This window comes from Leuciscus leuciscus (genome assembly GCF_965113295.1).
Source record: "Leuciscus leuciscus genome assembly, chromosome: 12".
NCBI classification, from domain to species: domain Eukaryota; kingdom Metazoa; phylum Chordata; class Actinopteri; order Cypriniformes; family Leuciscidae; genus Leuciscus; species Leuciscus leuciscus.
The window spans coordinates 23,944,108-23,958,670 of NC_138736.1; the positions used below are offsets into that span (position 1 = coordinate 23,944,108).

The 14,563-nt window shown below is 36.0% G+C and overlaps 1 protein-coding gene across 3 annotated transcripts in view; it reads right to left on the bottom strand.

Moving 5' to 3' along the window:
* Nucleotides 1–14,186, bottom strand: part of LOC309511481 (oxysterol-binding protein-related protein 7-like) — a 116,577-nt gene extending 102,391 nt beyond the window's left edge. For 2 of the 3 annotated variants that reach the window (XM_082186717.1, XM_082186715.1), the window contains exons 1-5: nt 14,121–14,186; nt 12,540–12,719; nt 12,262–12,405; nt 12,106–12,159; nt 11,896–12,009 (exon numbers count right to left, since the gene is read on the bottom strand). In XM_082186717.1, the coding sequence (XP_082042843.1) occupies nt 11,896–12,009; nt 12,106–12,159; nt 12,262–12,405; nt 12,540–12,671 (444 nt within the window). In that variant the 5' untranslated portion in view covers nt 12,672–12,719; nt 14,121–14,186. Of the gene's footprint in view, nt 1–11,895; nt 12,010–12,105; nt 12,160–12,261; nt 12,406–12,539; nt 13,265–14,120 lie in introns of those variants that run through there. The other variant, XM_082186716.1, reaches the window with a different exon arrangement.
* Nucleotides 14,187–14,563: the final 377 nt, after the last annotated feature.

The window sequence follows — 14,563 nt, forward strand, 5'->3', positions numbered from 1 at the left end:
AACAAAAAAAACAATATACAATTGTTTCTTATCTTGCCTGTGACTATGCAGTGCCCAAATTATTATTTTGGACACACAAATGAAACCCGCCGCTCAATTAAATGAAATGTTCTCATTCATTTATGGAGAACGAAAGAAATAGATTCGTTCAAGTGTAGACATAATCACTAATTTATGGTGCTAATGTGGATTTCTGTCTAGATATGCAATAAACGTTTGGCAAGAGAAAACCTCAAAAAGGTTAATTATAGATCAAATAAGACAGAAACACACCCGTTCACCGGTCATTTTCCTCAGCTGTAGGCAAAGGCAAGTTTCAAATCAGTGCTTCTCCTGGGAGACTAGCGCTAAATTAGCCTATAGTTTAGCGCCATCTACTGTTTTAGAGGAGGAAGTTGCTCAACTGCATTTGTGAGAAAATCTGCCTGGACGCATTTGTGAGAAAATCTGCCAGGACGCATTTGTGAGAAAATCTGCCTGCACGCATTTGTGAGAAAATCTGCCTGCACGCATTTGTGACCTTTGTGCTTGCACATTGCTTTCTGTTTGTTTGCGATGATTTCCTTTGCAAAGCGAATCGAGTTTGTTTGCGAGTCGAGTTTTCCTTTGCGAAGTAGATTGAGTTTGTTTGCGAGTCTAGTTTTCCTTTGCAAAGTAGATTGAGTTTGTTTGCAAAATGCTGGATTTGTTTGTTAAATTATGGCACATATTTCGCTCCATACATCTCCTTCCATGCCTTCTTTTAGACCCACCAAGCGGATGTTTGACTGACGATTTTTGTCCTCCAGTTTAGCCAATTTCTCTTGTAAATCGCCGACTGCCATCTTAACCTCACTCGTCTCTTTTTTCGCGTGACGGAGAGCGGTTTGCATGTGGTCAAATTGATTCCTTATTCGACGAACGTCCTCTTCCAAAGTGCAGAGTCTGTCGATAATAGGCGCGAGTTCTTCCTTAAACAACTCTCTGATAAGTCCGAATTGTGTCTTCAATTCCTCGACAACAATGGCGCGGATATCTTCCCCCTGCTCGTCCCTGAGGTCCTTAATTCGCTTTTTCTCAGGAGAAAACTTCGTCATTTGACGTTTTGACATGTTGTATCACTTCAACGTTGATGATTCGGTTAAAATGCGATCAGATATGGAGAATATCTCTGAGAAATTGTTAAATAACGGATGTCGAGTCGGAGAGCAGACGAACTACACCGCCATTACCTTCAGTGGGTCACGTGCCTCCCAGTAATACGTTTTTGTGGCTTTAATAAAGTGTATGCTTCATAGAGAGAAATAGAATATAGATTGCTCTTTCTGTTCACATTGTATTTTCACCTACCAACCTTTCTCTAACACCTAAATACAAACTGATTGACCCCACTTCTTTTCATTCTTTCACTTCATTTCAGACGTAAACTTTTGCCTGTTTAGTGATTATATTCACTGTTTTGGACTGAATCACATTCTGGACTTAAGAACTTAAGTACAGAATGTCCAGTGTGCCTTCAAGATGTCCGGTGTGTGTGACCAGTTAACAACACACCGCTGGAGCATCTCCGGTACAATGGTGAGGATACAAAAGGCCACTTTTTCAGCCCATTCCCACTCCCTGGTGTCTGATAAATGTTTTATATCCAAGACTTTTGCGCGCCATTTTACAGATCCCAAAAGTGGCCTTTGGCATCAAACACCATATTGCTTTTATTGAGAAACATTTGCTGTCAATTTACAAAGGGCAGGGGAATTTTATCATCATGGAATTATATACTGGGGTATAGTTTTATCATCAACATTTTTTTGAGCTCAATTTTCATTATCGAACGGTTTTGGAATGAGAACGGTTCTCTTCCTTTCTTTCTTTTTTTTTTTAATAGATGACAATGGAGGTGAAGTTTTGAGACTTTGAGGAAATGGCTGATTACTTTAAGAATTGGCAGCCTGTCTGCTAATCTTCAACGTGTGTACCATTAAACATTATTTTAGAGTGAGCTATATTTGGAAAATACACAAAATAAATGTGGTATTATAGAAGTAGTCACAGAATTTTGCAACAGATAGGATTCAGTTTATGGTATAAGGCTTTCATGGTATCTGCAAACAATGATTGTCCAAACTAAAAGCAGAATCAGATTTTATAATAAATATTTAAATCTTAGCTATGACTAATAATCTGGTTTATTTCTTATATTTTTGTTTTGGATAGTAAACATTTTGAATGGCTTAAAGGGGTGGTATAATGCTCTTTTCACAAGATGTAAAATAAGTCTCTGATGTCCCCAGAGTGTGTGTGTGAAGTTTTAGCTCAAAATACCCCACAGGTATTTTTTTATAACATGTTAAAATTGTCACTTTTTAAGGGTGAGCAAAAATGCACCGTTTTTGTGTCTGTCCCTTTAAATGCAAATGAGCAGCTGCTCCCAGCACGGGAGGCGGAGCTACAACAGCTTGTGTCCTGAATTTCAAAAACTTTTTTTGTTTATGTTTAAATTTATGTAGCTGATGTGGAGTTAACCATCTTCTAATCATTGATTAGCATATTCTGTCTTGATAATCTATAAATCGTGTTCCGGGGGTGGGGTTTATGTACATTTTAGGGTTAGTGATGTCACTAACCCGGGAGGAATGTGGTGTAGTCTCTACCAGCCGTTTGTTGTAGTCCTTAAAAAGCGATTTCTTTAAAAGCAAATATCTCCCTTTGCTTTGAACTTTGAGTGTTGTAACTTTGCAGATGTTGTTTATGCTCAAACAGCAACATTACACACTAACTAAAGTTAGAAAAGTGAAATCATAATCAACCACCCCTTTAATTCTAATTGGCTGGTGAGTGAAAAATCCAGCTTATCAAGCCTAATGTGTTATGCATATGCAAATCATCCCAAATTTCCATGCAAGAAATTCAGTAAAAAGAAGCACTATGCAGAAAGCAAATACTTGAAGCTCAAAATAATCAAAATACTGTTTCAATGTTTTATTTTGAGCATGTGATGGAATTCTTTTTAATCAATCATAACTAACATTTATTTTTCTTGCTTGATTAACAATTATATGCTTTTGAAACCTGAAATGTCCCCAAACACTCAGTCAGTCAGTGTGTCTAAATCATGTCCGAACATAACAGAAGGGGAAATGAAACTAGACATATCTAAATTTATAAACTCATGACTGAGTAACAAAGAAATTAAGAAATCAGAGTTTGCTTCTACCTAGTGACAGAAGAGTTTGCTGAATTATGCATATGAAGAACCAATATTATTGTAGGAAAATGATGTAATGTATTGTCACATTTGCCATGCTCCTATCCTATTCTATTCTGGTGGGATTCTCTCTGAAATTGGTCGAGATCCTCCGGCCCTGATTAAAGCATTTGAAGGCATTGTCTTGAGTCTGTTTAGTTAATGCTGCGCAGCAGGTTAGTGGAACACTCAAGACCTTATTCCCAAGTGGTAGTGTTCAAAAAGGAACGAGATGTCGCTCGACTAAGTATGAGACTCTTAGGCGGGGTTAGATTGCGGTTCAGGTAACTATAATTCTTAGGCATTTTATGCGGTCAGAATAGCTACTCTTAGGCATCAACCAACGCAGTCAGAGGTGAATTCAGAGTATAATTTTGCAAGTGTCGACTGTAGACGCCCCAGGTAAATTTAAGTCAGTTGCGTAGGGGACAATCTACCATGAGTGCAATCTTGCTATTTGGATATTGTCTTGATTGGACTTGACTATGATTAAGCTTAGGTGGACAAAATAAGTTACTGTAATGATTTACAATATCAATAACTATTAAAGCTGCAAGCAGCCTCACAGGGGCCAAGCCTTACAATGGTTCCATGGGTTCAAAAAGTAGTTAAAAATACTTATAAAGTTTCTTATAAAGTTTTGAAAGCAAAGAATTCTTACTTCTTACATCACAGAAGAAATGAGTTCAACCAGCTGCTGAGGTTCAGTAGTTAAAAAGAGATTTTTTTTAATATAAATTTGCTGCATGTTATATTTATAGAGTTCCTTTCTCAGAGAGACACCATGTCTGGAACTAAAACAACTTTTCCACCACTTAAGGCCACAGTACCTCTTGCGGTCTGGGCATGTGCCACACAGGATTTGAACCCACGACCGGTATGGTCCAGGATTCGGGACATGTGGTTTAGCAACTTGCGCCACTCAGAGGCAGAGGTGGGTAGAGTATCCAAAAACTGTACTCAAGTAAAAGTACAAGTACTTATAGAAATATTTACTCAAAGTAAAAGTAAAAGTAATAATCTTAATAGTTACTTGAGTAAGAGTAAAAAAGTATCCAATGAAAAAACTACTCAAGTAGTGAGTAACTAGTTACTTCGGATCATATAGGCCTATATATATATACCTATATATATATATATATATATATATATATATATATATATATATATATATATATATATATATATGTATATATGAAGACTTGATGCAAAAGCCTCTGAGTGCCATCTGAAATTTTCTTCTAAAACAATCATTTTTATCAAGCTCGTATATTTAAATTCAGTAATTTCACTTTAATGACAATTAATAGGTAGGCTACTTTTCATTGCCATTTAAGTGTGAACATAAACATACAAGCTTGATAAAAATGCTCTTTTAGAAGAAAATTTCAGATGGTACTTAGAGGCTTTTGCCTCTTAAGTCGTCATATATATAAAATATGATATTATTTAGATTTTGTTTATTTAAATGACTATTATTATCAGCTATCTTTGCAACAAAAACAGAAGAGAGACGTAAGCAATATTTCTGCCATCTGTATAGCTCGAAAATCATTGCCTGTCCTCTGGTTTGTATAATAGTAACTTATACAACTACATTTGGATTATTAGACAATGTCGAAATAAAGTGAATCTGCAGAGTGTTGCATTCAAAGGCATGTATTGACAGAGAAGAGTTAAGAACTCTTCACATGTGCTCGCGCTCATGACTGCTACTGAACCTGAACACACACACAAAAAAAAAAAAAAAAAAAAAAAAAAAAAATACATCAACGAATCTTCTTCTGACTGTTCTCCAAAATATAATCAAATGTATATTTCTGCAAGCATGTTTTAACTGGTTAACTATCTACGGCAGGCAAAGGCATTCGTTTTCAAGTCGAGTTCGCACGCCACTGCGCAATAGAGCTCGGGATCGTTGCGTCACGCCGCAATGCATTGTGGGAATCACGGTACGGAAGTAGATGTACTGTATAGTAGGCAGTAGGTAACGTTGATCATTTGGTCATTAATTTAGGTTATTTTTGGGAAAATGGTTCAGTATTGCTGTATTGTGAACTGCTGTAATCGGTCTCATGATCGACAGGGCAAAGGCCTCATAAATCATATTAGTTTTCCCTATTTTCGTCGGATGGCTTGGGTCGCCGCTGGTCGTCAATATACTAGCAGCTACCGGACGAAAACAGTGGATTATTGCACGTATGATAAATTACTCCTGAAGTGTAACAAACCCGCATAGACAAGCTTCGTAGCTCACAGAATCTGACAAGTGTGTGTGTGTCACCACTGATGCTTGGTTAACGGTGCAAACGATTGTTTTCTCTGCGTTTACTTTGTAGATCTGCAGATCTTGCACTCATTCATTTGTGAAATGCAAGTGAGCCTCCAGTGACAAGTTTTTAAATTGATCGGAGCAGAGACTTCAAACAGAAAGCACAAAGCCTTTCTTTAAAGTGAATTTCGTTTTGCATTAATTTGTATTTTAATAAATATATCTATATAGAAATGTCTACTTTTAAACAAACAATTCAAAACGATTCCGCCTATAATCAACTTTTTTTTTAAAGTAGCGTTGTTTGGCTTCATTATGAAGTTTGTCCGTATATGGTATAGCCAACTTTTTTGTGTCACGGTCCATAACTCTTTCTGGATACCGGCCGGCAACGCTAATATCTTATAAACAGGCTTTTGCGGTGCCTCTAAAATGGCCGCCGTTACCCACAATGCACCATTCCATAACATCTACGCCCGAGCTCTATACACACATAGGCTACACACACACACTACCGCGGGATGGCGGGTGTTCATAAACTGTGAACAATGGGAGCTTTATTTAATGTAAATTAATGTATATGTCCAAAAAACGGGTAATGTCATACTTTTTAGTATCGTGGCGTAATAATCTGTTTGGTTGTAAAATGTATTACCTGAGTGAAATGAAATCGAATATATCGTCCTGACTCCTGTGGAATCATTCATTCACAGACAGCTTACGAAGATGTTCAACTAATAAAGATCTTCATCGCTGGCAAAAATATGATGCATTTGAAGATTTGCTCTCACTTGACTGTCCACTGCCACTTCATCTAACGCTCTTGATGTGCTTAAATCTTCCTGTTACGACTCCGAGTCCAGTGTGAATTGAAATCGCTTCAGATGATTCAGTGCGTGCAGGGAACTGAACAGAATCAGGAACTGAATCATTCAAACTGATTCGCGAACCGACTTAGACAGATGTGAACTTGTTTGATGAAGTCTTTGAACAGAATCGACTCAAAAGAGTGATTCATTTGTGAATTGAGCATCGCTCAAGTCCAGAAAAAAAGATACAGCGCGCTTGGAATAAACTACGCATTTAACAACACATATTGCATTAAAATAAAGTAACGAGAGGAACGTCGCCCAATGTAACGAAGTAAAAGTACAGTTTTTTTCATTAGAAATGTACTCGAGTTAAAGTAAAAAGTACCCACATTCAAATCTACTCTTAAAAGTACAATTTTTCTAAAAAAGTACTCAAATAAATGTAACGAAGTAAATGTACTTCGTTACTACCCACCTCTGCTCAGAGGACGTGAATTACAAAGCTGCAGAGGAGAGGCTTCAGTGTAAGAATGAGCACACAAAATCATGTTAACGAGATTAGCATGCTAAACTAGCTTAATGCTAATGTAGCTTATGGTTATCCTGATAGCCGAAGAGCCACATTAGAAAGAATGGCATCTGGTTTATGGGGCGCCGTTTGTAAAGTGTCTCATGCTGAAAATAACAGCAACATTTTGTCACATTTAGCTTCAAACAATGTTTAAAAAACTGGTATGAATTTTTGACGGTCACTTTTTACCACATTTACAACAATATTTGTCAACTTAGAGATATTTTAAATAGTTAAATCTAAATATTAAATGTTACACCTAAATGTTAAATGTTAAATCTAAATGCTAAATCTAAATCTAAATCTAAATGTTAAATCTAAATCTAAATCTTAAATGTTAAATCTAAATGTTAAATCTAAATCTAAATCTAAATGTTAAATCTAAATATTAAATATTAAATCTAAATCTAAATGTTAAATCTAAATGTTAAATCTAAATCTAGATGTTAAATCTAAATGTTAAATCTAAATCTAAATGTTGAATCTAAATCTAAATGTTAAATCTAAATCTAAATATTGAATCTAAATGTTTAGGGTGAAACTAAATATTTAACTAATATGCAAAATCAAAATGCCGGTAACCGGAAGTGTCAAAATAAAAGCTCGAGGAGGTCAGTGTGTGTTTATAGCATGGTTTATAGTGTCAAATAACGAATAAAAACCATCTCATCCGAGGAAATGGACTCTTGGACATGGATTATCGTGATAATAACTACCTAAAATAATAAACACATTTGGATAAACTGTATTTGAAGAGTAGGCTAGCGCAGTGGTTCCCAAAGTGGGTGCCGCGGCACCCTGGGGTGCCGTGACAACTGGCTAGGGGTGCCGCAGAATCTCAGCTTTATTTTCCAATTTAAACAGCCTAAAATAACTATCGTACCATATAATAACCTTTTACAGCCAAGGTTATAATCGTTAACGAAAACGAACGAAAAAACGAAAATTAGGTGGGAAAAAACACTATTTAAAACCACTGCGTATTCGTTCAGCTGCATTTCCTTTCCCTGCTCTCTCTGTCACTCATGCGTCTCTCACATACGCGCGCGCGCACACACACGCGCACACACACACACACACACACACACACACACACACACACACACACACACACACACACACACAGCTCCTCCCCTCCGTGCACACCGCGTCTCCATGAGAACGAGTGTTCGTTCGAGGTTGATAGCAAGTTCGCGAAAGGTTGGTCTCTCTATCTCGTGAACACCTTTACACAATCACACATTAAAAAGTGGTATAAAAATATTTTAAATTCTGAATATAAATTTGTCAGTGTGTTATGGTCGACCCGAGAAGCGATTGCGCCATCTTTAGAAAGTTAACTAGTCGCAAGTTTGAGGAAAAATGCACTTTTTGGTTGTGGTTGTCGATGTCAAAACACTATATAAGCTGTGATTCAAATATTAAATAATGTTATGTCATTATGTCTTTTTGAATCTTGCCCCTGACAAATAACCCAAATGACAAAAAAAAAAAACTAAAACTAATAAAAACTAAACGAAAACTAAGCATTTTCAAAAAATAAAAAATAAACTAAACTAGCAAACCCACTTTAAAAACTAATTAAAACTAAACTGAATTTGAAAACAAAAAGTCAAAACGAAATAAAAATAAAAACTAATGAAAAAATGCAAAACTATAATAGGCTAACCCTGTTTACAGCATATTTTAAAATCATATCAAAACACCAACATATGCAAAAATATTTGGAGTTGTTTATTATTATTTAAAGAGTTAAGTATCTTTAAATCTGTTTTATTCCAATGATTCTCACATACAGTAGCCTTATTGGTTAAAATCAGTCTGTTGACGTGTGTCCAGTTATTAATGGACTGATGATTCATCTGAAGGGGTTGTTTCGCCTCATATTATGTCTGTTGTAATGCATTCATAATAAATTCATGCTGCTGTTTATGCTTCATTGGTTGTTTTCTCATCTGGATATAATTGTATATATGTATGCACATATGTTCGTTTAGTTTAATTGGGTTAGGGTGCCGTGAAAAAAAAAACACTACAAAGGGGTGCCATGCTTTCAAAAAGTTTGGGAACCACTGGGCTAGCGGGACTTATGACCTGCAGCCATAATAGCCAGCCACGAGGGGGCTCACTTTGACTGAATGTCATGTCATCACTCTCATCACGAAACTCTACAGTTTCTCCAAACGTGTTTATTATTTTAGGTAGTTATTATCGTTATATTATAGTTATTATTATGAGATGGTTTTTATTCGTTATTTGACACTATAAACCATGCTATAAACACACACTCGAGCTTTTATTTTGGCACTTCCGGTTACCGGCATTTTGAATTTGCATATTAGTTAAATATTTAGTTTCACCCGAAACATTTAGATTCAACATTTAGATTTAGATTTAGATTTAACATTTAGATTTAGATTTAACATTTAGATTTAGATTTAGATTTAATATTTAGATTTAACATTTAGATTTAACGTTTAGATTTAACATTTAGATTTAGATTTAACATTTAGATTTAACATTTAGATTTAACATTTAGATTTAACATTTAGATTTAACATTTAGATTTAACATTTAGATTTAACATTTAGATTTAACATTTAGATTTAACATTTAGATTTAATATTTAGATTTAACATTTAGATTTAACGTTTAGATTTAACATTTAGATTTAGATTTAACATTTAGATTTAACATTTAGATTTAACATTTAGATTTAACATTTAGATTTAACATTTAGATTTAACATTTAGATTTAACATTTAGATTTAACATTTAGATTTAACATTTAGATTTAACATTTAGATTTAACATTTAGATTTAGATTTAACATTTAGATTTAGATTTAGATTTAACATTTAGATTTAGCATTTAGGTGTAACATTTAATATTTAGATTTAACTATTTAAAATATCTCTAAGTTGACAAATATTGTTGTAAATGTGGTAAAAAGTGACCATCAAAAATTCATACCAGTTTTTTAAACATTGTTTGAAGCTAAATGTGACAAAATGTTGCTGTTATTTTCAGCGTGAGCCGCTTTACAAACGGCGCCCCATACTGGTTAGCATGCTAACCAATTATTATGCTAAGCTAACTCGCATAAGCCAACAACATAGACAGTATAAGAAATGGACAGAGTCATCTCATTGGAACTCAATTGAGGCAAGTGAAGCCCGTTTTCAGCGATTTTTTAGGACTTCCGTTCCTGACGCGCAGACTCAAACAGAGCTTGACGACGTAGATGTGACGTGAGCAACCCGTCTGTCTTCTAGTGGCTGTGGCATGAGAAATCTGAATCATTCCCTTTCCGAATCTTGCAGAGACGGAGATCGTGAGTAGGAGGTGTCCATGAGCTAGGAGCAGGAGAAACTTTTGCTAGGTATTCTGATTAATTATTTTGTCATTTTGCCTCCACGTCTCCCCGATCGCCCGCGAGCTTCTCCTCCCGTCAATACGGTAATCTCTCTACTGTGCGACAGAGAGTCGCGTGGTTATGACGCAATCGTTAGCCTACTTTTACAAAAACTGTTTTTACGGGGCCATAACGTAAGCTACAAGGTAATGGAGCATTTTATACATTGTCGTGTTTCTTTAGAAATAAATAATGGACAAATGGAGTCTTTAAACGCCTCAGATGTAAAGTTATTCGCTGTCAAAGTGATGCCAAAATGAATGGGAGTCAATGGGATGCTAACAGCAGGTGAAGTTCTGCTACAAGATGGTGGCACGCGGCCGGCTTCAACTTCCGGTCGACTTCCTTCCCGCTTGGCCAACAAACACAAGCTAGGTCAAATTTGCAGACGAATATCTCGGGAACGGTAACGAATATCAAAAATCTGTTCAGTCATTTCTATGTGGCTTGGTCCAAAGATCATCTGAGCAAACTTTGGGCAAAATTGAGCAAGATTTGAAGGAGGAGTAGCGAAAAAACTGTTACCATTTGCTTCAATATGGCGGACAGTCACATTCTTGGAAAATGACAAATGAGATATCGTCCAGAATTGGCATAATCCAAGGAACATAATGACATAAAGAAATCAAATTTTGACCTATGTTTTCAAAAGTTATAAGCATATTTGCAAAACACCTTATACCTCTGGAACACTAGGTGGCGCTGTGTTCAAAGTTCTCAGGTACCTTCAGGCCATGCTAATGATGATCCTTACCAATTTTTGAGCCGATGTCAAATATTTTATAAGATATTGCAATTTATGACAAAAATCTAAATGGCGGATACGTGGTTCATCCAATCCTGGCAAAATCAGTATCCACGGATTCAACATGACTCAAGGAATCCATACAAACTGACAAACTGTTCAAAAGTTATTGGCCAAAATAGCAATTTTTCATATCTCATGACCCATAGGTGGCGCTATTCCCAACTTTGGCATGGACCCTCTGATCATGCTTCCAATGATGCGTACCAATGATGCGTACCAATTTTCATTTCGATTGATCAAACTTTGGCCGAGATACAGCCTCTGAACCAACTTTGGGTCGACCTCTTTAAGTTTGCCACACCATAACTTTTGAACAAAGTTGAATAAAATCTGTTCAGTCATTTCTGTGCGGCTCAGTCCAAAGATCATTTGAGCAAATTTTGGACACATTTTTAAGGAGTAGCGAAAAAACTGAATACTGTACTTTTCAAAATGGCCACTTCTGTAATGGGAGGAGTCTTAATGTAAGATTTTGATTGTGATCACCATAATGAGTGGAATCAGTTTAATTTTTCTAGATCAAAGGGTTCAAAAGTTATAACCATTTCAATGTTGAATTTTTGAACTGGTGGTGGTGCTATAGAGATGGTCCTGGAGACTCAAAAATTGGTCCAATTCATTACCATCACTAGAAGTGTACCAAATTTCATAATTTTCCTATGTTCCGTTGATAGGGCTGCCATTGACTCCCATTCAGGAAAAATACTAAGAAGAAAACTAACAGATACAATAGGGTCTTAAGCCCTTTCAGGGCTTGGCCCCCAACTATAACGTTTTCAGTTATATATACACACCTTGACATGGTACAAGCTGACGCCTGCATCAAGATCGATACGCTTGGATTTCTTGTTCACAGACATGACCGCAAGGCTAACATCTAGAGCACCATGAATCTTGCCTCTGACAATCTGAGGATGTGAAGAGTCACACACTTAGAAAAAACCTAGAGGCAGATATTACTACATTATAAAGATAACTAAATAAGAGAAATTGGTTTTACTTACATCGTGCTGAGTCTTTGAGTATTTAAGAATCCCCTTATCCAATACAAAATATCTCTAAAGGAGAAAAACATTTCATTGGAACAAGTCATCAGAAGCCATGGTGCTCATTTACCACAGGTATTCTTCATTTATATTTTCTTATTTCATGCAACTTGCCTTATGCCAGCCCTGGAGAGGATACTTCCGTTTTTTCATGAGGAATCCCTCACAAATGCCTGGAACGGCATTATTGACCATGCTTGTCCCTGCGACAGGTGCAGAACATTCTGGATCTGATATTACTTCCCAGTCTCTGGAGTTCTGTATCAGAAAAAAAAAAAAAAAAAAAAAAAAAGTGTAGATTTACAATAACTGATATGTTTTAAGAGGAAATTACAAACAATTCAGATGTAAGAGCCATTGCATAAAAAAATATTGAGAGCTGTTTCACTGACTTGTCGTGAGTGGCGTGAAGATCCTGTACTGCCATTGCGGAAGTGTGCGGGTTTAATAGCACAAATGACCACTGATTTATCCAAAGCACTCACTGATTGGCTGCTATTAAGAGGATGTCCGTAGTCAGCCATTGATATAGTCGGTATACGTTTAGAAGTCAGTCTATTCAGGGCTGGATGCTTCCATCATAAGCGGAGATGAATTATACAAACATAAACATGATTTTGAAAAACATACTTTCAAATACCTCCTATAATGTACATTCCTACCAATTTGGCACAGACCAAGCTAACCAAAAGTTATACAAATATTTTTGATAAATAAAATGGTTTACTTGTTACATGTCAAAAATTGTTTTGATGGTGAGCTGGCAAACAGGACGTGAGGTTATATCTTTAAAATACTTTGGTCTGTTGAAACAGAACTTAGTATTTTATCACCACCATCTGCTGAGGGAACAGCAAACTGAGGATTGTGCAACCTGCTGGTCATGAAATCATTTAACTCTTGAATTTTTGCTTATTTTAAATTCTTAAAATTACAAAAGATGCCAAATCTTTTTAAAATGACAAAATTAACTATGTGGAAAGTAAACGCATTGTAGGACTACGTCTAACAGCAGTGACTCAGTGGCACGGAATTTGAGCAATGTGAACAAGCAGGAAAAAAAGTTGTTTCTCTAAAACTATTTGAAACTTTTAGTAAAGGTATGAACTAACTGATGAGCTCACTATAGTATCTGATCTGATCTCTGTTCCATTTTGTTTCCGATGAAAATAAAACTGAGGCAGAGTCTTCGCTAAATTGATTTAATAAACAATGTTTATAGAAAGTAGTTTTTCTAAAATCGAATTGTTTTAGAAAAGTTTGATGTGGATGTGTGCTCTGATGAGTGTGTGTGAGTGTGTGTGAGTGTGTGTGTGTGAGTGTGTGTGTGAGTGTGTGTGAGTGTGTGTGTGAGTGTGTGTGTGAGTGTGTGAGTGTGAGTGTGTGAGTGTGTGTGTGTGTGTGTGTGTGTGTGTGTGTGTGTGTGTGTGTGTGTGTGTGTGGAATGTGTCCAAACCGCTCAGATGAGTTCAGGTTTCTCTCTCGCGCGCGCACAGACGAGTTTGTTGTCTGTTTGGCATGCTCTTAATAAAAACCAACAAATTAAGTTTATGCGCAATGTCTCTACATAGTGTATCATACACAAAATAACTTTCGTAATTTGAAGTAACTTGGCACAATGCACAGTAAAGACACACTATTATACTCGGATTAATCGGAATATCATAGTATAGTGTAATTAGATTTAAATCGTTTCGCTATTGTTTCGACTAATTGTTATAAAATGAAACCAGCTACACCAGGTTAAACCAGGTGACACGCTAAACACTTACAAGTGCATGAAAGTTAATAAATGAACGATTCATTAGGCTTCAGTAATCATAAGCTACAAGTCAGGCAATTAATTATATAACTTCCACAAAATACTACTTGCGTTCGTCTATACTAATACATTAATAACTTAAAACTGATGCTCCATGTCACACAATAGCTACTGATACATTGTTTTTGCGTACAGATTAGTTGTTTCTTACCTTTCACAGGTGAACTGTTTCATGTGGCCGTCTCATTCACTGCACACGCGCTCTTGCCAAATCTTGGTCATGACGTCACAGGGTGTGTTCACGCCTGCCGGACTTAAAAAAAAAGAAAGATTGAGCAACATATATTTTAGAGCTACCTTACTCATAAATAACACCATTTGAATTTAAGCATATTGAAGTTTATAATTTAAAGTTTATAATTTGAACATTTTACAGCAATTTGAACCACCATCACCATTTTCCCTTTGTCTCCAGGCTTGTGTATCCACTGTGATGATAAATACAACACTTACAATATTTTTTTACATTCTTGATTATACCAGTAATGCTTCTCTCTAATGTATAGTTGTTGTTTTTATTTTATTATTATAAAATTAATTTGAACAATTATACTAAAGGTTTTTAGCTTGTCCCTCAAGTTATTGTCTCTCTGT